Here is a 22,628-nt window from a genome sequence, read left to right as displayed (position 1 = left end):
ATGTTCCGTAATAACATAAGTGAGAAAATGATCAGTCCTTCTTTGCAAACAATCTAACAATTTCTGGTTGTGATCTCTGACATATAGGCCTAAACTGCTCTTGGAGTGCTTGCCCGCTTATTCTGCCACTCTGCTACTGTGGCATTTCTATGCACCTCATTTATCTCTGCTACCTGGTCTATCCCACAATCGCTTCCTCTCCTTAACCTTCAAGTCCTAAGGTGAAATTTTGATCCAAACCAGCGCTGCAGCTCTGCTAACCGTGCGATAAGCTTGTGTGATTCGTAACGTAGCAAAGCTCTGTGTTTTCCGGGAGAGTTTACTATTACGACTCCGCATTCTTTATCCAGAAAAAGCTATTAACTCTACGGCAAACATTAGTTGTCTGCGGCGGCCTGCCTTTCTCTGTTTGCAAGAATTCCAATTATCGGCGTCGCTGCTTCGCCGCCTTTATTATAGCCATCTTTATGTGTTGTTTGTTACTGAGTGATCTGTCCAGGTACACCCTAATATTTTTTGTCCTGTTTATGATTTTGATTTCATCAAGCGTAGGTTAATTGGGATTATATCTTTCTTTTATTTTCTTCTTTTCAGCAAAGTCTCCATTGTTCTTTTCTAGAGCTAGTTCGAAGCCCGAATTCCCATTCGAGACAGCACTCAAAGCTTTACCAGCGTAAAGTCCTGTTTCTAGCTCGGATATGATCGGGTCAGTGATGACCAAATAAATCCGTATGTGCGGGTGTCTCGAATTTTATGGAAAACGCCGAAAGCGGAGGACATCATTATATGCTGTATTTCACTAAAAAAAAAACCTAAGGGTAGAACTTTTTGAAACGCTCACCTTCATGTTCATGGAGGTTCCCGTGCTCGCGACTCTTCTGTCCTGTAACTAGCTATAGGTAACCCGTATCAGATATTCAGGCGTCCTCATTATGTTATTCAGAAGAACTTTCCACGGGGGCTATTCAAAGTATTATGTATATCCGGCAGGATTGTCAAAAAGGTCTTTTGTGTCTCTTGCGTCTCCTGGCCGCAGACTAGTGCGGCATCTCGGACATACGCTGAATAAGGGTGTGTAACGACCGATGCTTTCTGAATCCATACTGCAGGTCTAAGAGGAAACCGGACATTTTTTGTGAATTTTTGAAGGGTATCTTCTCTTATGGCTTCGAAACCTTTGGCGATAATAGTAATTGAGCATATGAGTCTATTCCTACCCACACAGTATCAGTGTCACTTCCGTCTTTTTCCAGTCACTTGGCAATCTGCCTTCTCTGAAACCTTTCAGTAACACTCGTCTCTACTTTTGAAAAGTTCTTGAAGAGCAAACTTTTCCTCTTCCAATCAGTTTGGCAGCGTTCAAAGTTTCCACGATTAGGACTAAAAACATCTCACCTGTCTCAAAGACTTCGGGTCTAACTTCCTCAAAGGCCTTGCGACGGAAATCTTCATATTATGGGAACGGTTTCCACAATGTGTGAGTCCCTCCTGCTCGGGAACTTCTACTATAAGAGCGTTTCTTTTAATCTTATCCCTGGCGATCTTATACGTCGTTCCTAGGGATCTGCCTTTAATTCTTCAAGGAATGTCATCCAGCATCTTAGTATGACTCGACGTCGTTCATATGTAGAGCGTCGTTGTTTACTTCTCTACCTCTGTTGATAATTACTCGGGCCGTAAACTGGTTTTTTTCGCTTCCGCAATGCTGGGGTTCCACAAATATTTTCGTTTTACCATCCTCTCTCGACTGAAGTGCATGGTTGGAAACTTGCCAACGTGCAAGCTTTGTGCACGTTAAAGCTCTCCATGGCTGAAAGAGCCTTGCTCCTACACTACTTTACATAGCGCCGCTTTAAACTCCTCTGGATTTTTCAACCTAGACCTGTTTCTCTGAGCTATGGTCTGCGGTGTCTCCTTGACCACTAAATACTCTATGCATTAATGATCGTTGAGGTTTTCTTCATTTAGAGGCACCTGCCAGCCCGTGATTTCCTCAATCTGCCTGCTACAGTAAGACTCCTGAAAGTCTTCTCCTCTGCCCGATGGAGAATAAATTCCGCCACATCATTTGTAGTCGCTACGCTATTAGCAGCGGTTCATTCTGGAAGCTTTTTCTCTTCTATATCTATCAAGTCTCATTTTTCAGTGGCCGCGTTTAAACTTTCCGTATGACAAGAATTCTGATTGGGTTAGGTGCACTGCGGATTAATTCTGTGAGAGCACCTAAAATGTTTTCACGAAAATCATTCATCCCGCAATTGAAATTGACTCATTTTGATTTCCCGCCTACCAATGCTGAGTTTAGTTCACTAATGAGCGTAAGCCTGACCTCTCTCTATTAACTATTATTTATACCATTTCGTAGGCAAGTTAGCTATAGTTGCAGTTGATCTATATCAGTCTGAAGTCACTTGTTATTTCGGATAGTAGAGGCTACATTTGCTACCCCCTAGAGTCGATCCAAGCGGTGCTGTGTCTATTTCAAAATTTCGTCTTCTAAGTGGGTATTGGCTTTGACCAGTTTCCTTTGCATAGTTTTTTTCGGGTCTCTACGACCTCCATGTACTTCGGGCAGGACATAAAACTAACTGTATGCCCTTTTATTTTCTCTCTTACGAGTGAGTAGGTTTGTTACAATCTTTCATCATATAACTAATTCTGCCCAGTTTATAACATCATTTGCTTTCTAGTTTGTCGTGCTTGCTCAATTTGCCCAAACCTCTGCCAGTTGAAATATGTAGGATTTGTTACCTGTTCTCCCAGTCGGCGGTTAGAGCTACTGATCTGGGGTTTCCTATGTGTGACCAGTCTTTTAGCAGCCTTGTGTAGAGTAGTAATGAGGCAGTGCCATGCATCGTCTTTTATTTCGCGCACTCAAACAATATTAATGCTGATCGTAATTCTTATCAATTTGTTTAGCCTTCATGAAAGAATGTACTAGTACGAGATTACAGTTGTGGTGGGACCGACCACGTCACGTACATCAACCTCCAAAAGAATACCATTTCGAATATTTTCGGTTAACGCTGACAATATTAACGAAGGACCAAAGGTTTACGTTTTTATGCATAGTCGTGCTACTTCTGATGATTTTTCCGAGCGTGCCCGAAAACCCCATTACTGACCCCTCACCAGCCACCGTGCTCACTCCCCACTGAGCTGATGATCGTAAAATGATTGCTAGCTTCATTGATTACTTCAATGGTATAATTATTGCATATGTTAATAGTCCCTTAGGCGCCAGTTTTGTCAGTGGCGTTGCTGAGAAATGCTGTGCTGTGAGGTATCTTAAAAGAGCTTTTTTCCGATTAGTACACGATCAACGTGGCTTTTCTTACGCGTGTTATTAGGATTCTGGCCTTTCTCAACGCTGCGCGCTTGAAAGACTCTTCGGGTGATTCCCTGACTGCTACTACTATCGCTTTGTCAAGCATTTTAGCTTAACCAGGACATTTTTTATTACCCGTTCTTACCTTTTAACTCTGAGCTCCCTAAAACGTTCCCAATACAGTTGGCTGTGGTACATATGGTGGTGCATATGATAGATTCCTACGCATTGAGGAGCTGGGCTAAGCGAGAGTCCTCTAGGCTTTACTTTAGAATGGTGCTTTTTTCTAAGAGCGGTTCTATGCAGCCACGAAGGCTTTATAATTGTGCAATTCGTGCCGAAGTTAGCAACTATAGCTCGTCGTTTTTTTGTAGGTCCCTGGTCTTGATTTCCCTTTTTATGTCTTTTTTGCTAGCTATTAGTTCCATTTTCGTTATCCCGGCCTTAGTCGACACTTGCATGATGCCGCATTTTTTCCTTAGATATTTTAAGGTCACTGTGATCAACTTCTCGAGGCAGCCAGCGTGGCTGATTGGTTGGTTTGTGGCGATCTTCTGTGTGTATCTTTCTTTCTGGTTCTTCCTACTTTGTCTCTTTTCCTATGGCGCAACTAATGTGACGGCAGCCTAGAAGTGTTTTTTGTTATTTGAAAAGTGGGCGTTGCCGGTTTCGGACCCTATCACTACGTTATTCTATCCGTTCCTCTGGGATCTGTGCATGCTCGTCGTGCGTGCTTTATTTTTGTCCTGGTTTATCACAGTGCTCGACGAAGATACAGGAGTAGGAGAGATCTCACTGATCCCTTAAATCTCTGTTTCTGCAAATTGTGCACCGTTCCCGCATTCTTGGGCCTCATCGCGGCTCGTCATTTGCCTAGGTGAAGGAGTCCTTGAAAAAGGGCCCACTCTTGCGAAAGAATCCATCCGTCAGCTAAATCTTGCACCGGCTCTTTGGGCCCCGCTAGTGACCGCTTTGCCTTGATATATATCTCGGTCGTGGTAATGCTGTGAAAAACACTTACTTCAGTCTATACTAAAAACAGCGGAAGTTCGTTTCTGTAGCCTCGAATCCCTTTTCGAGGATCGAGAAAAGCGAGTTCTACGCTGCTATAGCGCTCGCTACTGCGTCTGTTCTATAAGTTTGAACGCACAGTTTTTTTTTTTTTCGTTATTTGTGCACCTGAGAAAAAAAACTCAAGTCCTTGCCCCTGGCTAATTGAGAACAGTTATTAAGTTCCCATTCGAGTTTCCGTATACTGTATAAATGCAGGGACTTCGAAACCTCGTAGAGGGCGTTTGTTTTGACCAGAAAGTCGCGTGGAAACTCATTAATCCGGCAAAAAAAGACATTATAGCCCTTTAACAAGAATATCGTGGAACCAACCCGTCAGCTGTTGTAAAGATATCAGTCAATGGGATAGTCAGTCCCTAGCAGTCTTCGCGGCATTCTAATCGTTGTTCAATCACAGCCACCCTTGCGTAAAAGTGTGGAAGTAAATCTCGTCACCTTCATTGCCACCGTCGAGCGAATCAAGCGTACCTCCTAGGGTTATACTAGTGGTTCCTACAATGTCATTCTCAAAGCTTCCTGCGATGACGCCGAAACTGCTTGTTAATCTAAAACTATAGGCATATTCATTTCCCTAGGTAGTCATGATACAAATGTTGGTCGGAGGAACCCTAAGGGATGTGAACTAACTAGGTACTATCACTATTACCAACCAGAAAGCCAAAAATATGCGGTCCCTCATCATTCTTTTGATTAAGCTCTAGCTCTCTTAGCTGCCTTTTTATGTGGCCTATCTTATACATTAGATCTTCTCACTTAGCTAAACCATTTCGTTTCAATGGCATATGCCCATCATTAAGCTATATCTTAACTGACATAAAAAATTCTTAACATTGGCACCTATTTTTGCCTAACGGTTATTTGTTAGAGAAATCTGTGGAATATGTGAGATATGGACATTTCTAGTTTTGCAGGCTAACTTAGTATATTTGTATTTTTGCACAATAGTATCCCTTATCGAATCGCGTGTGGTTGAGCCTAATTGGATGATGTCTGTTATATTCTTCACACACGGTCCTGCGTTTCCCGAGAACACTATCAATTCGTACTTCGGAGGAAAAATCTCTATACAACAACAGCGTAAGTGCTTATTAAAAACACTCATTGCAAAAAGCGAAAATACTAGAAGCTATTAACGTTTTCACCAGAATGGATGTACTAATCCAATGGATGTATTGGATTAATACATCCATTCCAATGTGTTAATCTAACACGTTAGATAATCCATCAATTAACATTTATAAAAAGCATGCATATTACTTCTTCTCTCTGAATAACGACTCAAGCAGATATTCAGTCAATAAATCTATTTTAATTCAAAGAAATAGCAGCTCAGAAGATATTCAGGCTAAAAGCAACGGTGTTAGCTGCACGCTATCCCCTGGCCGCTACATTTAAGACACTTTGCCGAACAACGTACTCCACACGGTAGAAGGAATATGTTAAGACGTTGGAGAATTACCTGGAGAACAGCATCGGCAGAACCGCAGCTATGCGTATGGTTAACACGCCGTAGGTAGACCGCATACCCGATAAGCTCAATTGTTTTGATTAACTACTTCATCGGTAGGTTCATGACGGCAATACGACCAGTGCTTCTCTTTCAGTGTCCTATAAAGGCAAAGCTAAGGCAACATTGCCATTGTCGAGGAGCCGAATCGCTAGGAACAATGTTTGCTAGGAGCTACTCGCTAGTTTGCCGACCAAGAGACTGTCCGTTTCCTGAAAAGACAGAAGAACTGTACCGAAGGAACAATAGGAGTTTTGGAAAAAAATAATCAGAAACAGCAAGAACGCTGTTTATTGCTGCCATTAGAATATCTCTCAACAACATATAAAGCCCTCTGTATGCACTATTCGTTGATTTTAGAACCACATTCGATCTCGAACCAGTAATCTTGTTCTACATATATACATGTACGTAATTATTTCGCGAATTTGTTCTTCTGCTACAACTGCCATTCTACAGAAGAATAAGATACGCATAAACGACGGAGTGGTCGAACTCTCCGTCTTTTCTCTGCGGCCTGCCGGCCTGAACCAAGGAGACTGTCTGAACTATATTTTGCTCTCGGTCCTTCCTAAGAACTTTCCTGACAGAATAAAGGACAAAAGGAAATTTAGTTGAAATTGTTTTTCACGAAAAGATTATGGTCAGGTATAGTTACAGCAGGTTTCAAGTGTGGCAGGCTTTAAGTAACAAAGTAACCTTAGCAATAACGGAGGCTGTAAAATTCAGGTGGAGAAAAAGGACCACGACGGGTTTCTTGCCGTTTCTTGCCACATTCTTACTATCTCACTTATTTCACTGTTCCACTTCGTCAACGTTGCATTGCTATTAGGGCCCCGAACAACCGCTTCCTCGTGACAGGACTGCACCTATTTGATTTGAAAGTGACGCTTGTAGCGGCTTACGGGATAAATTTAATTTAAAGAGTTCTTATAGTAGGAAATTTTGAATTACTCGACCTAAAGCCTCCTCTTTGAAACGTGTGCCAAACATCAATCATACGATAGGAAAGTGACTAGGTTACTCCCCAGCTAAAGCCCCATGACTGATCGAGAATATTGGGACATCGCTTCGGCGCCTGCCCCAAATGTCCCAAAACATGAAAGTAGAGATCGATCAAGATAGATAACATATTTCTCAAGATGAGAGCGACGAGCCGCGATACAATAGCTGAAAGGAATCGAGCCGTATAAGCTGGCAAGTCATCACCTTCTCTACGACCCTCGGCTTTTACGTACAATTACATACAAACTAGACTCTTTTACATGAGTCCAGCAAAAAATGTTTTAGAAGTAAATGTAGCAGAAAATGTGACAAATAATACGCAAAAAGCTGCTTTCAAGTGCCCTTACTTGAGAGCTTAACGTACTGATTACTCTCTATGGCTTTATCTATATCCACATAAGAATAAGTTATGAATTAATTACTCCCATTTATGCCCTAAATTTTAAGGTTTTCAAGCTTTAAGGCCATAAATAATGCAATCGAAATAACCTACGAATGAACGATCACCATCGATCTTGTATACTATACCACATCATTTATATATATATATACAATAAATTAATTTGTGGGTAGAGGAAGTCTGTCTCTCCAACACATTCCAAAAAAATTGGAAGCTCTTCCTTCGTCGAATTTTGTTTCGAATATTAACTGTCGGCAAGTATCCTGGGTGCGACTCAAAGTAATGTTTCATGACGGCGGAGTACTATTGCCCGAATGTCGATAATACTGGCTGAGCGGTGTAAACACCTGTGTCCGGTATAGGTCAGTTGCATCACAGGCAGACATCTTAACTGAAGGGATGAGAACCGAAAATTGAGAAGTCTCCGGTGACGTCTTCTACAAGTCCGTTTGTACTCTGGGTTTGGCTGGTTAGCATATCGCATACATAACTTATCATGTTACATAGAAGTTTCCCAACACCGTTGCAGTTACTCACGCTATGTTCGGTGGTATGAAGATGATAGGTTTTGGGATACAGGATATCGCTCGGTTGGAATTATAAATGGTTTCGTGTCGCGGTCGCTTCGCGACAATCCCGCCGAAGCAAGTGCGTAACGTCATGCGACATTGAAATAACTCTGTTTGCAGTGCCACGAGTGACATCAGGAAGTGCGCTGCGATGTGTGTTTAAGAACGTCACCAGAAAATCTAATGTAGTTTTTCTCATTTCACAGCTGCCACAAGCCTCGTTTGAAGAAGGCATTATCTTGACCATTCGGGCGATGGGACGGCAATGAATGGAGCAAATCACCCATAATCAGGTCAAACTAAAAACTAAAATTAATTCTAATTAACGCCTTGGAATTGCAGTGGAGAAAACTGATCAAAGCCGACTCTCAGTGGTCGCTTCTAAACAAGGCTCTAAAACGGTGATTTACAGTTACTCCAAATCTTCAGACCTGTCAGGGAGGAATGCAACGGAATTACTATAACGAACAACGTACCCCTTGGGGAAGTAAATGTAACAGCTGTAGACCAGAAGCCAAATATCTTTAGAATCTTTGGTCACTTAGCGAACGTGTCAACATGACTATTGCACCAGTTGCTGAGAGAAGTCGATATATATCTACTTTCGCCGGCTAAATGGAGCTCCTCACGACCGCAACTTTCAACCGGATTTAATGCTGTTGCTACCCATAAGCTTGATAATGTCATGCTAATTCTTGGTCAACACACGTTAGCTCACAAGAGTCGCTCCGTACACGTTATGTTGAAATGACCACGGTGCAGTATTTTCTGCACTTGTTGCGCAGTGACGATGCGATTTCATACCAACACGCCCTCGTCCACGGTTAGAGAAGTCACGCTATTCTTTTGAATGGAAGGTATTTTAGTTGATTATAGTTGAATCTTTTCTCAGGCCATTGGAAACATCATGAATAGATCTTTAATTAATGGTATGGTCCAGTTGAACAGACCGGACCGGACCGGACGTTCGTTCTACTTTTGACGCTGACGACAACCGTTTCTCAGATGTTGTATTTATATGCCGTTTTTCAGTTAGAAAATACCGAACTGTGAGGTTGATTGGTACTTCTGCGCAAAATCACACTTGAACCGGATGGTGGTTCATCGCTGGAGACGATTAACCATGCAGAGGAATACATTGCTACTGCGAACGATGCTTACGAGTGAATGGCGATCCGTACGTAGAATGGACTCTCTAACTAGAATTATACGCTTTTCTCGAATATACGTTTTAAGGACGCTCGTACCTTATGCCTGCGCGAAGTAAATACGTCGTGGTTGTTGAGTAGGAACGTTCCCGTAATCATTTTAGCTTTGCTCGAATCTAAACAGAGCCCATACTTGTCGATGTCGACGCCGACGTAACAGACCTGTTATTTTGCAGAAGTACATTTTTCAAGCTTTATGGAGATTCGTACTCACTGCGAACGAAATCAGTACTTGTTGGTCATTTTTGAGGCGACTTATGAAGGTATGACACTTGGGTGGTGCCGGCAATTTTAATACCGATGAATCGACAACCTGCTGGAACACATGGTTTTACTCACGGGTCGATATATCACTCAGTTCCAACTTCCGTTGAGCTTTTTGAATATTTCTTCCGTAGTTGCACATAGATGGCGGTACCGCATTGAGCGTCATTAGGTCTGGGCGAAAAATACATATATTATATGCATATATTGCATAGCAAAATGTATACATTTACGCACATATGGCCATACAGCCAATAAAAGTGTGGTAACATACGTGCAGAAGCAAACTGTTCCCGTCCTCTCTTCTACGACCACCGCCGGGACCGCGAAGTTGGAGTGGGGTCACAGATGCGAGAATTCCTATTGAAATGAGCCTCTCCAATTTTTTAATCGAACGAGGCAGTAAGATGAGAGACACAGGCTACACTTTCTGTAATATTTCTTTAACACCATCCTCATTTCGTCCCGTATCAGCAAGCAAGCAAGCCTGTATTTTCGCGCGGTGACTTGAAAACCTAAGGAACATGGACCTTCTAAGTTTTAACAAGCTAGAGCTTTTTTTTTTCATCAATGGGATAGGCAGCCTACGCTGCATGGAGCCTTTGGCTCTAAAACGTTTAGCCGAAACTGGAATTTCTCAAAATCTTGTGGCTCCGTACAGAACAGCGGGAATAGTATCACCGTCACGCTGGCCTTAGTTTGTCCTACCGCTTAACTCGAACCTCAAGCAACAAATGGCCATTCTCTATCTCCGTTTACCGAGTGGATAAATATGGTGTCGAGTGCTGAAATCGTTTAGAATCGTTTGAATTCTCCACCTTTGTAGGCCTGCTCTGTTTGATAGTTGACAACCGTTCCCAGAAATGTAATTATTGCACATTCTTGCTCTAAATACTGCTTACACCTTTTATTCTTGAACAGACGCTTTCGATTCCAATTGCACCCTCTCTAACAACGACACGAAACCGGCTTGTAGACGTCATAGCAAAAAATGGCCTTGGATTTATTAACATCCATATGTCGCAGTTGTTTGATGCACCGAGATAGTTTTCTTCAACACGGGATATGTGTTTCCTTCTGCTCTGGCTTCACACACCTAAACTAGACATATCACTTGGTCGGAATCCATCCACAGTATTTCATTCGGTAACGATGCTTGGCTGGCTGTCAATAATGTTTTTCAAGTCGCAGGGCTAGATCAAGTCAAACATTTCGCTGTTGAGAATGGTGCACAAGAACACTGGTAATCGCGTTATTTGAAGCTCTGCTTCCGTTGTCGCTGATACGGGGACGGCAGGATTTAGCTTAATTACATGTAGAGCGTAGATTCGTACCCAATTATTATGTCTACAGACAAAGGCTACTTCAAAGATTCATACGCAGTTGACGCAATTCACTTCGAGGCGCTAAAACGCACTGGAAAGTATTTAGTAATTATTTAATAAATAATAAATTAAACAAATCTATCTTTTTAACAAATACAGTAAAGCTTAGTCCGATTTTTTTTATTTTCAATTCCAAGTATATTTCTGTGCTATCAGCATACCTCGTTCAACCTATATATAAGGGTAAACCTTCACAGATCGAGCCCGTGAAGAGAGGATACCGTCCACAAGTTTAATTTTGCACTTTTTTTTGGCATTTTCTAGGTCGTTATGACCGCTAATACTATTTCCTATCACGAGATATTTTAGCCCGAATTTATTGTGCTATTTAGGGATTAACTTTAAATGATGTCTGAACAGCAATAAGTTGTTGCACTCCTAAAGGATTACGCTTGACGAGAGCAAGAAATGGTGCAGGGTCATTGCCCACTTCTAGCTAATTTGACCCACGTTCATAGAGACAAAGTTCCTTGCATTATTGCATAACGTAGGTACTTGTTATCTTATCCATTATTAAGTGCACAACATAAGAGGCTTCTGTAACCTATGGTCGTTTCGACAATAACTAGAGCCTACAATAAGGTCAACCTGCACAATTTCCCATATTTTTGAAGTTTAACGGGTAATACAGTCCTATTATAATGGTTATTTAGCCCAGCAATAGTTAGCTGGCAGTCTAGCTAAAAGTATGGTAATAATCCGAAGACCGCTTTAGGCACACAGAAATTATTGATTTTTTTTTTATACAATAATCAAGTTTCATTAACTACGACGACCAGCTGGTTCTAAACATGCTTCTCTTCTCAGATTTTTGACTTTGAAAGGAATTTACATAGGAAGTACATTCCATGGTGTACTATGTTCAGTTAGTGCACGGTCCTGGGTTTCACTACTAAGCTTGAGTAAAGCTTCCCCACTTTTTAGATGCTGAAATGTCGCCAATAAGTTTTGACGAACATCTTGTAGATCAAGCAAGAGCAGTTTTAGTGAAATGACCGACTGTAAACTTTCCACTCACATGAACCACAAGCATACTGAGAAAAGCATAATAATTTCAAGTGACGAGCTTGACGTTCTCCTTGAAGTAGATCATTTAGATATCCTTTATGGTGATTTCAATCTGCACCCACAGAACGGGGTATATCTAGGTATAACCATTAAAACTGGTTAATATACTATGCCATGGCTTATTCTGTGCTGTTCATAAGCTCAGCCTTTTATTTTGATTAGGCAAAAGTGGATATTGAATTTAAATAAATATTTTGAGCTTTATGTGCAGAATTACAAGGCATTACAAGTGGAGATCCCAAACTCATTACACAGAATACAAGACTGTAAATAAACGTTTGTTTAACTGACAGCTGTCAGGAAAAAACATTACAGCGTAACAGATGCGACATCGTTCTTTTGTATCTCCTAATTACGTGCTATTAAAAAATATCTGTAGACATCACATAAAGCAGCATGCAGCTCTGTGGAGCTCTAGGTTTTACCTAAGGCCATTCCCCGCGATTTCCGGTGCGTGGTGTGAAGCTAACTTGTTACCCGGTCAACTCCATCGTGCCATTACCGCGTAGTTATAACTGCCTTAGTAATTTTTATAGTTAGGTTATTGCTGATGACATCTACTTTCGCATTGGAAGTGCTGGAAGAGAAATACTTCTATGATTTGAATGAGACACCATATTCATTAGTTTTACAATTAAGAATAACGTAATTCAATGTGTAGTTAGATTTCGTACACGAATTAGGGAGAGCGTATTTAATAACACACACTAAGCGCATAGTTCATGCGAAACACGTGGTTCTCGATTTGGACCTGCACACAGCGGCAGCTTGATCTAAATCCTTAACCTGAACTTGTTTACTTCCATGGTTGTAATGTTGAATTTCTTGGAAGTATTCGAAAATTGTCGCGCAGGATTAAACATTACTGCAGCAAAGAAAATTTATTAGATTTAAGTAAAAAATCTAACAGATCTTCCTTCTATGCGGCTGGGCTTCATAGTACCTTGGAAACAAAAGGCCGATTGGTGCCCGCTAAGAAGTCAAGAATGTACAAGCCACTTCAGTGTAGGTATTTTTGGTTTCGTAAATTACGACAGCTTTGGAGGTTTAATTTCACAGAGCATACGTAATGGCGTGGTTTGGATAGCCAATACGCATCCTTCCAAATAAGCTGCCATTCTAATCACAACAAAAGAAACATGTGGCCGTCACTAGTTAGAATTTTAGTGTTGACAAAATTATTACTACATAGAACTATGATTATTAGGGATTACGATACTAAAGGCTGAGAAATATGGATATATAGAATATGGAACTGTAATGTCGTTATAGGGACCCTAGGTAAGTTCAGCAAGACCCGTTTTTAATCTCCACAGCTTGCCTTTTGAACACAATACATTCTGACTCAGTCCCTAATTTCTGCACCTATGTTTTGGCTACTCCGTCTACCCTTATTTTTTTCCTCTCGCCCATAGACACAGCTCTTATTGTGAAAATCTACGGTTACTATGAAATTTGCTATCAAAGAGCAATGTTACCGACCTCCAGTAAAATCCTTAAACATAACACTTTCTAGCAGTTCTGGGCCTTTAAAACAGTTATTGTTATCCTACGTATGAAAGCAGACATCCTAAAGACGATCCCGGTTTTTACGGCCAATCGCCATAACTTTTTTCTCATAGAAATCTTTAAACTATGTATTCTCACTCACTTTGAACCCCATCTCAAATCTAAAACCGTCCCCAATTCGGCTTTCAAAACGGCTTTTCTACCGAGGGTAGTTTTCATGACCTGATTATGCACGTCGTTGGTGGCAAGGCGGTGTTTGGGCTAGTCCTCGACGTTTGAGCTTTCGACTGTTTGGACCATGCTGTTCTTATCCGACTATTATCCCATTTATGATTCCGTAATGGACCCTATTTATAGCTCACGAAATACATAATCAGGAGACCTATACAAGTCAATATCTCGGGAGTTCTGCCTGATCCAGTCCAGGTTTCGAAAGGTGTCGGATAGGCTACCGTTCTAGGCCTTATACTATTTTTCTTCTACGTTACTCTTTTCCTATTTATGAAGAATCAAAATCTCTATATCTCGCCCAGTGTTTTGCTGATGATGCCGCAACACTGATCAAAATCAGAAAACACTCTATCGCCTAAGATTTAGCTCTGGCTAACTCGTACCTGTCGATAAGGTTTGTTATCTATTGTTTCCTAAAGTTCCTATTTAATACATCCAAAATATTAGTAATTCTTTTTAAGGAATTTCGTTTCGCATTTTGCGTCGTGATAGTCTACGTTGTTGTCTACGTCTAACTCCCGTTGAAATTTAGTGATGCCTTTTCTCTTTTTATAAGGCGATTTTTCTTAACAACAACATATAAACCGAATGTTTCCGTATTATTTCCACTTTCTAGCACCTCAAGTTTTTTTGGCTTTCTTGGAAAACATTAAACTTAGTTTTCAAATCCCTATTTGTTGCTCATGTATTCCTATTGCCTGATAGCATGGGACACGAGCCATAGCTGCAAAATAAATCGACTCCAAATTTTATAAAAGGATGCCCTATGCGCCATCTTCGGATTTATCTGTGCCCCCTTTGTTTTTCCTTTTCCTTTAGTCTATGCTTTTCCCGATATCTCATAACTTCGTAAACTACGCCTCTAGCTTTTCACTTACTAATCTGTTTACCAGAGGCGTTTTTTGCATCATGATTTATGGTGTGGTTTTTCAGTTGGCGCCTTACGTTCTCGTACGTAATTTAGTCTCCCCGCCCGTAATCTCCGTAACGAATGGCTCCACGAAGGCCCGAATTACGAACTTTCTATATCATGAAGCTGTGTGCCAAAACCTCTTGAAAAAATTAGTTGTTGACATCTGTCATTGACTACTTCTTTACGAGTCTCTTGAAAAGTATCATTTTTTTGCCCTCTTATTATAGCTGCCTTACTTGCCTTGATAACTTACCTAGATTGTAACCTAATCTATACTCCTCTTCATTATGCTATCACTGTTATTATTACTACTAATGCTATTGTTTTTATCTATTTCTTTTTACTCTACTTTATGTCATCTCCCGTTGCCATTCAATCCTCTCCAAGTCTACTAGCTATGGAGAAACAACCAATACTAGTATTCTAGATATGGATATGATAGCTTGATCTACTGGCTGTATCAACGTTATAAGTAAAATATGTTTTAAATTCAATTAAATGTTCGACAATATTAAGAAAACAACCGAAGCGGTACCATGTCCAAAGTTATCTTTTTATTTAGTCAATGTCCTGACTGATGTAGGTCAGTGCAGTCAACGCGTCAGTGTCCTTAAGACATACTGCATTTATATGAGCTTATTGTAATGAATGAAATTAATGGTTTTGATGATACTAGATGCTAATGCTTGCGAAAATGAAGGGTAACCTCAAGACGACATAATGTGAAACTCTGGGAAAAGCCTAGATATAACCTTTTTTCAACTCATACTGATCTATTAATTATAAAACACTCTAACTAATCTCCTCATTCAAAATAGAATTATACTTTTGCTTACAATTACTCTATTATTCTGATAGTAATTATGCTATTTCTCTATAAAACTACAAAATTGTTCCCGCTTTAGGTGTTCCATGAATAGACGTACGCTATTTTCATGAGAGGTAGTTAAATGCACACCAAAGAACAATCGCCAAACACTAAATTTAGCGTTATGCTTAAAGGTCAGCTGACGCCAAATGGAAAAATCCAAATGCGATGCCTCGGTGAGTACCTGCGAGCTCACTACAACCCACATTGCCTGGAAGCTGCAGCCTTTGTCTCACCGGTAAAAAGATGCAATGATAGCATCTACTACGTATATCAGGTACCAACTTTAATAATAATATTAAGTCCTCCTGAGCAATTTAGCGAGTCAACAAATCGAATAATCTTTAAACGGAATTTTGCATCGAAGTTATGAGCATCTAAGACTCCGCGTCATCATTTAGAGGCAAAGATACTGTTTAGCAGCAATTTAGTTTTTTACAAATGGTTTAACGACCGCGCGTGCGATACATTGAAATCATTATGTCAATTAAATTAAATTAGTCAAAATACCGAGCAAAGAGGCTTTCAATTAAATATAGTTTACTATTTGTTCAGTTATTTTGGAAAGGTGAAGACCACAGAGTCGGTGACTAGATCTCATGTCTTCAAACTTCAAACAGAGTTGCTTTAATCTCGAAAGCTTTGAATAAATCAAACCACAAATAATAAGATCCCTGTCAGGCCAACATGGAATCTTTCCTTCCTGACGTTCGACCTTTCGATTTCATTGCATCGGTAACGAACCTTGCTAAAGGCTTCCCTGCCTGGTACCTCCATAATCGTCAATGATTCCATCAGCACCTCCATTCAAAATACTTTACAAGCCTATTTACGGAACTGCATATTTGAAAACTCTCAAATTCTTTGGAAACATGATAAACACTAGGGTCGTTGGCATAGAGAAAATAATATAAGCCGCTAACGTATAGTCAAAGACACACTTGGTGTCACTACCTAATCAACAGCTAAACTAATCCTTCTTTTAGGGAACACGTAAGAACACTAGCTTAGGATAGCACAAAAAAGTAAAGAAAAATGCTCGTCTCGTCTATGATATTTCGTGTAGGCATCTGATCAACAAGGAGTATCAGGGAACATCTAAGGTGATTATGTGAGCCTATTTTTCTGTACTACACCCGAACTAAAGTTAATTCTTTGTGGGCTTTGGACCATCTGGACCATTTGGGCATTCATCCACACGTAGCTGCTAATGCCAAAAAGCTTGTTTATTGATATGAGCCAATCTTCAACCTAATCAGAAAAGTAACAAAAGGCTGTTTTTAATTTGCGAATTTAAGAAGAATCTGAAATGGAAAGGGCTTGATATGCTAGAGAAAATCATAGAACGATCGAGGTTCCTTGCAAGTTCAGAAAGAATTTTCAGGCGTTGAAAAAACTGCATGGATGTGTGATATATTCCACACGATAGGGGCTACTCTATAAACGGCAACAACACTGTGAATGGGTGATTAAGTTACTTATAATCCAAACTTTTACTTTATAAATCCAAATTAAATTACTCAGCCAAATTTTAGGAATCTACTGGACAATTTCATAGAGGAAGCAACAGGACTTTTGAATTGAAATTATGGGCGAGATTCGAGCAGAAACAAACCAGTTTAAAATAGTTGATAGTCAGTCCCTCTAGTAGCTTGAAGCCAAATTATGGTTATTAAATTATTTTCGGCAGCTTGGAAAGGAAGAGTTATTGAAACGATGAGTACCTTTTCTTATAGGTATTCGACTAAGTAGAGCAGAAATTAATTATCACTAAGGCATTGCTCGTGCGTTCCAAAAAGGAAAAGATACTTAGCAGAACAAAAAACGAAAATGTCTTAGGATGTTATACAGTATTAAATTTCGCGTTCCTGAAATACCTGCATATGGAGACGATGCTCAGACAATGGCGCCATTTTCAGCTATGAGAAAGATTCTACTAGACAAAAAGTGTTTGGACGCGTTATTTCTGATAGGAAAATGGCAAACATGTCAAATAGGCAAGCGTTGGTCTTGCCATCTGAGTTTCTGAGTGTAGTGTAGAAAACTACGTCGCCCAATGACCTGGCATACTGCTGCTTCGAAACGTCTTAGTTAGAAATATATACGTTATAGATGTTAATTTAATCAGGCTGGAGATAATTTGTCATGCTGCTCAAATCAAATAATAATTACTGCTCAGATATAAAATGTATGCACCCTTAAACGATGCAGTATTTTGACACCGTAGCAAAAGATACTGTGGACATGGATGTCAACATGAGAAATTCATTTGTTGATTGTTTGATAAGAAAACATCAAAATAATACCTAACGAAACAATTGAATATGAAAAATAAATTATCGTCACTCTTATATCAGCTCTAAATTAACTAGGAATGAGTAAATGTCTAGACTCTACCACGTAATGGAATAAAAACCATTATACTTCGTTATTAGGTTAACTCGTTCATTGCTTTGTTTTTGGCACAATTTCGCAACACGCTTATTCTGTCTATTGTATAATGCAGTGAACTGTTATGACGATTGGTTTCCTTCTAAATAAACACGTATTTTATAATTCTGTAAGCGTACTTATCTCACTGGTTCATCTTGACCATGATATCAGCTGGATTTGGTCGTTGCACTAATACGTGTTATGTGGAGTGGCTGTTTGATAAGGGTAAGTGGTCACTAAAAGGCTGGTATTAACCCAGAGCCTTTCTATTGACAACAAACTTTTTCAAAGCTTTTGCCAACTATGTATTGAGATCTAACTTTCACCTAGCTGAGTTTTCACTCTCCCGTTCAGCCACACGAATATAAACGGCATTCTATTCGAGCCATGTACTTTGCCTTTTAGGTGCAAAACAGGCGACAAAATGTAGGGTCAGGATGAAGAAAGCTTTTTTTTGTCCCATGTTTTTCTTTGATCAATTCTTTGCGGATTTGCATAATGAAAATAGAAGGAAAACATTGTTGAAAAAAGATATGTGTATTTATTTAAACACATCGGTGACGTGATTAGATTATATGGGCTTCTTACTTGTAAATGCTTGTTTTTTTCACCATAGATTTTATGCCATTTCTATTTAGGGCTTATTTAATGCGTCAAACATTCCGTTGGAGTCGCAGACATCCCTTCCTGCCGGAGATGACACTATTGCTCGAAGGTGCGCGAGGTTAAGAAGTCTTTTCTATTACATGACAAAATATTAGGGTAGCATTGAAGTGTCGAAACACTCATATGCAATAAAACATTCGTCAGATAAATGCTTCTATCATACAGACGTCTAAATCTGGTTAAAGGATCTTAGTTGGTGAAAACTTAGGTTGTCCCGGGCAGTTTATGTGCTAACCGACGAATGTACGCCAATAAAACTGCGTTCCAGATCTCTAATGGCTAACATGGGACCGATTTTAAATCGGATGGTCCATTATCCCGCAAAGAACGTCAACTCGTTTTTGCAGGGAATTATTAATGCGAGCGAGACTACACGAAACAGGCTCAAACCAGACACGTATGTTTATATCTAATGTGCTTTATTCTTGTTTTTATATCTTCAACAATTATTTTTTATAAATTTTTGTCTGCCCTTATTTTTTAATGTCGTAAGATATATTTTCAAGCCGAAAAAAACGTGCGATTGCGTCGTTTTGAATACAAGATTTTTAAACACTTGTGTAAGTTGTCGATCATTTATTCCTGCGATGACCGTGTGTAGGGTGATCGTGGATGTTCTTCTGTCAGCACTAGCCGACGGGCAGAAGTTAGACGAGCGTCTAGCCAATGTTTCTTTGCGTCTTCTAAGTGATATGGAAAAAGCTATCCTGACAGCACAAACCAAGGGATTCCAGTACGATCTGGTTCAGCCAATCTTTCAGGATCTTCGCCTTCGACTTCAGTAGGTAACACCTTACTAACACTGCCGCTGAACGCAAAACAGTCTACGTTTTCCATGTTATAGCTACACTTATCAAATTGATTACAGTTGTTGAAAAAATATACTTGCAGATTTGCATATACTTCAGTATAGATGAATTGGTTGTGAAGGAACCTGCCTACGTCGCCGCATTCGTTCCTTATACTTTACGCAAACATCAATTCCTGCATAACCTAAAAGTTAATTAGATTTTCAGGCTTCTAATGTTACTTTAAAAAATTGAATAAGGTTCTTCTATTAAAATTATGCTTTCATCTATGTCATAATACGTCATAGTAAAATCCAAACCGTATATTTCACAAAATAATACCGATTGTGACACGGTACAAAGTGACGACTGGCTACCTAATCAGCAAACATTTTTAAAAAATCTCTAGCAAATTTTCGATTAAAGGGCAGTTCCTGCTTTGACTCTCCACGTATGAAAACAATAAAGTTAAAAACCTAACTCTATCGGCACAAACAGGCGCACACACAGAAAAATACGCGCAAGCTCGTTTGGTGAAGAAGAGCCCTCTAGGGCTCGAGAGTGTCCTAGACTGATTAATTCTCTGCTGATGATCGTACAAACTCGAGTCCCGAAACATTAGACCTAGGTTGCAAAATTACACGGTTGGTGAGTTATGTACTTCCATTTAAAATGAGTTTTCAAATCGAAAAGTTCAGCCTTTATTTTTCTCTTAATTCTGTAACTAGTTAACTTTTTGCAGTAGACTAAAAAATTTGATAACGCCGTAGAACATGGGACACACGCGTTTCTGTCACTTTCTAACTGTTTTTTTTTCTTCTTCTTCTTCTGCACAGCGTTGGAGGGGGAGTTTAGGGGGACGTTGCAAATTTCAAGGCATGTGACTATTAAGCTGTTTAGGAGTGTGACTACTGTAGCTAGAATCAGGAAGAGAAACAATTGTAGAGTACCCTTCGAAGTCCTCCAAAAAATAGACCCCTCCCCTCCCCCCCTCCCCTCCCCCCTACCCTCTGTACGCATTTTTCAGCGAATAGAGGTACATGTATTAGGACCTTTTTAATTTAATTAAAAATTTTTAAATAAACGCCCTTTTTATGGAATTTTCACAGAAACGTTACGGATACGTCTGCAGTACCAAACGTGAATTTAGCGCTCTTCTGCTTGACACCCTTGCAATTGGCTGCTACGTTTCGTACTCTTTTACGTAACGAGTATTCATTTAGCAGTGTATTTGGTGACGCCTTTGAATTCAAGGTGTATAGCGGAGGCCGGGTTCTGCTCAATAGCATTTCCGCTAACTACAACACAGCTGGTGGGTACATAGCATGTAAACTGTACGTATCTCATAGGTATTGTATAACAAGAACCCCGATTACGCAAAGAAATAAAATCCTACACTTAAGCTTTTAGTTCTGTCAACTGACATTTACTAATTTTTCTAAAAAAAATAATAATAATAATTAATTGTATCGATTTTATGTAAAAGCTCGTTAATAATTTGGTTAATTGACTGTTATCTAAAATTTTCTATATTGAACTCTGTTAGATGAAAAAAAAGCCTCAAAATTAAGAGTGATTCTGGACGAATTACAGAATAGAAGCTTTTCAAGAATCATCAGTTTTATTCGTTTATGTGTTGATATCTTTCTAATTTTGAGCCTTGAGCAAGGGTCATTGAAGTGCCGCGACCAACTAGAGATTAATCTACCATATCTACAGTACGACACAAAGTTTTCCTTCTTCCATGCATTTACAAAGTGGTTACAATATAATTTTATCACCTGCTATGAAAACAAATTGTTCTCAGCGGCTGCTTCTCGATGACGAATGGACACACTGTCACAAAGTTATTTTTCTCGATTTCCAAAAAGTTGCTAAGAGAGGTATATCTATGTAATTTGTACAGGTTACTTTCTTTGTTCAGCGATGTAATGCTTTTTCAACTCAGGAAACTCATGAGAGCACTACCTATCCATGTTACTCATCTTAGAAAACGACCTTAAACACTGCGAGCTCAAATGGAAACCAAACTTGCGAACAATGCAACCGCAAACAAATAATTAGGCACAAGTATAAAGGTTGAAGTAAGGTTCAGGTTTTATAACACAAGATATTTTGGCTCTGAATTGGACGTTGTGTTTCATTTCATCGGTGACACCTAAGTCTGTATCTTCCAATATACACAACATCTAATCACCACTTAGAAAATATACAATATCTGTAATCATTGGATAGTTAAAAATATTAATGTGAACAGTTCCACCATAGTGGGTCATAACCTAAGCGCAACGGATTCCGTAGGAAAGCTATAAATTGCGTTTACACTGTAAACCCGTTTTTTTTTTTTGTCCTGGAGAACTACTTGAGCTATGTCGTACGCCTACCTTAACCGCTTCCCCTTTTTTGGCGGAAAAAATTATTTATTTTGCTATTTTTTAATAGAAGCAAAGCCGAGTTTATGGAGTGTAACGCACATTTTTCTTTTTTATCCGATATTATGAGCCTTTAGTGGTTGTTTATCTCTATTCCTTTTATGACAACTGACTGGGAAGAATTCTCGTTGCTTCCTTTGCTAACAAGTTTTCTCCTCAGCATTAAACGTTCTACCCCTGTCAACAGTTATTCGTTCGGAGCCTTGATTATATAGCAACGTATTGTAAAAGACAACCCACTTTAATACGTTTAATAACCCTGCGCAAAGTCGTGCCCTTAGTTGCTCTTTCTCAGCTCCTGGCGAAGAAGAAGTGCCATTCATGTCGATCAATAACAAATTCCACAAGTAGCAGTTTCTAGGCTCATTCTTAACTTTTATAAAGTTTTTCATTATGAAAATTTCGAGTTTTACGGCCGGCACCGCTTTCGATGGCTTGTTTAGTTGAAACGAAATATATTTATGCCCAGTTTCAAACCTAGACCGACTCACATGCTTTCAAGTTTAGTAGGCAAAGGTGTTGCTACTGCGGTATTACGGGATCTAGTCTATTCAATATGAGCAACTGCTTTTACATACTCTACCAATATCGTGATAATATAATACTACTTATAATAATATAATACGATTAATTAATACGAGAAGACTAAACGAATTCCGTCGGTTCGAGCCTTTGTGTACAATACCTAAACGTTGACGGCTATTTTAGTAACGCTATGTATAATAAGCAGTTATTTATGAATGTTGAGGTATCAAAACAAATTTGTTTTCAACAAGTTTTATTTGTCGCCTTTTCTTGAATAACTCTACAATTGGCGTTTCGGCAGATGGTAGTTATAAGGACAAGGCGTTTCTGGGAAAACATTCCGCCAAGGGAACGTTTACGTTTTACAGTTCTCAGTTTCTTTCAAATTAATCTATTTGATTTTGTATTCCTATTCTAGCATCTTTTTACATGATTTAAATTAACATTAATGCGTAAAA

General features: G+C 39.5%; 1 protein-coding gene across 3 annotated transcripts; it reads left to right on the top strand.

Annotated features, from left to right (window-relative positions):
* Positions 1-4,290: 4,290 nt before the first annotated feature.
* LOC111255231 (uncharacterized) lies at positions 4,291-20,525 on the top strand (the record flags this gene model as incomplete). 3 transcript variants are annotated; one of them, XM_086976529.1, is given in 7 exon segments in its annotated part: positions 5,326-5,476; positions 8,913-9,057; positions 15,461-15,603; positions 18,398-18,474; positions 18,694-18,822; positions 19,027-19,206; positions 20,323-20,525. In XM_086976529.1, coding segments are annotated over 6 exon segments (742 nt in total), but the record flags the coding sequence as incomplete, so codon positions are not given.
* Between the last annotated feature and the right edge of the window lie 2,103 nt (positions 20,526-22,628).

This window comes from Varroa destructor, unplaced genomic scaffold (assembly GCF_002443255.2).
Source record: "Varroa destructor unplaced genomic scaffold, Vdes_3.0 BEIS01001363.1, whole genome shotgun sequence".
Classification (NCBI taxonomy): Eukaryota; Metazoa; Arthropoda; class Arachnida; order Mesostigmata; family Varroidae; genus Varroa; species Varroa destructor.
The sequence above is the reverse complement of the archived record's forward strand: the minus strand, read 5'-3'. Positions and strand labels throughout refer to the sequence as shown.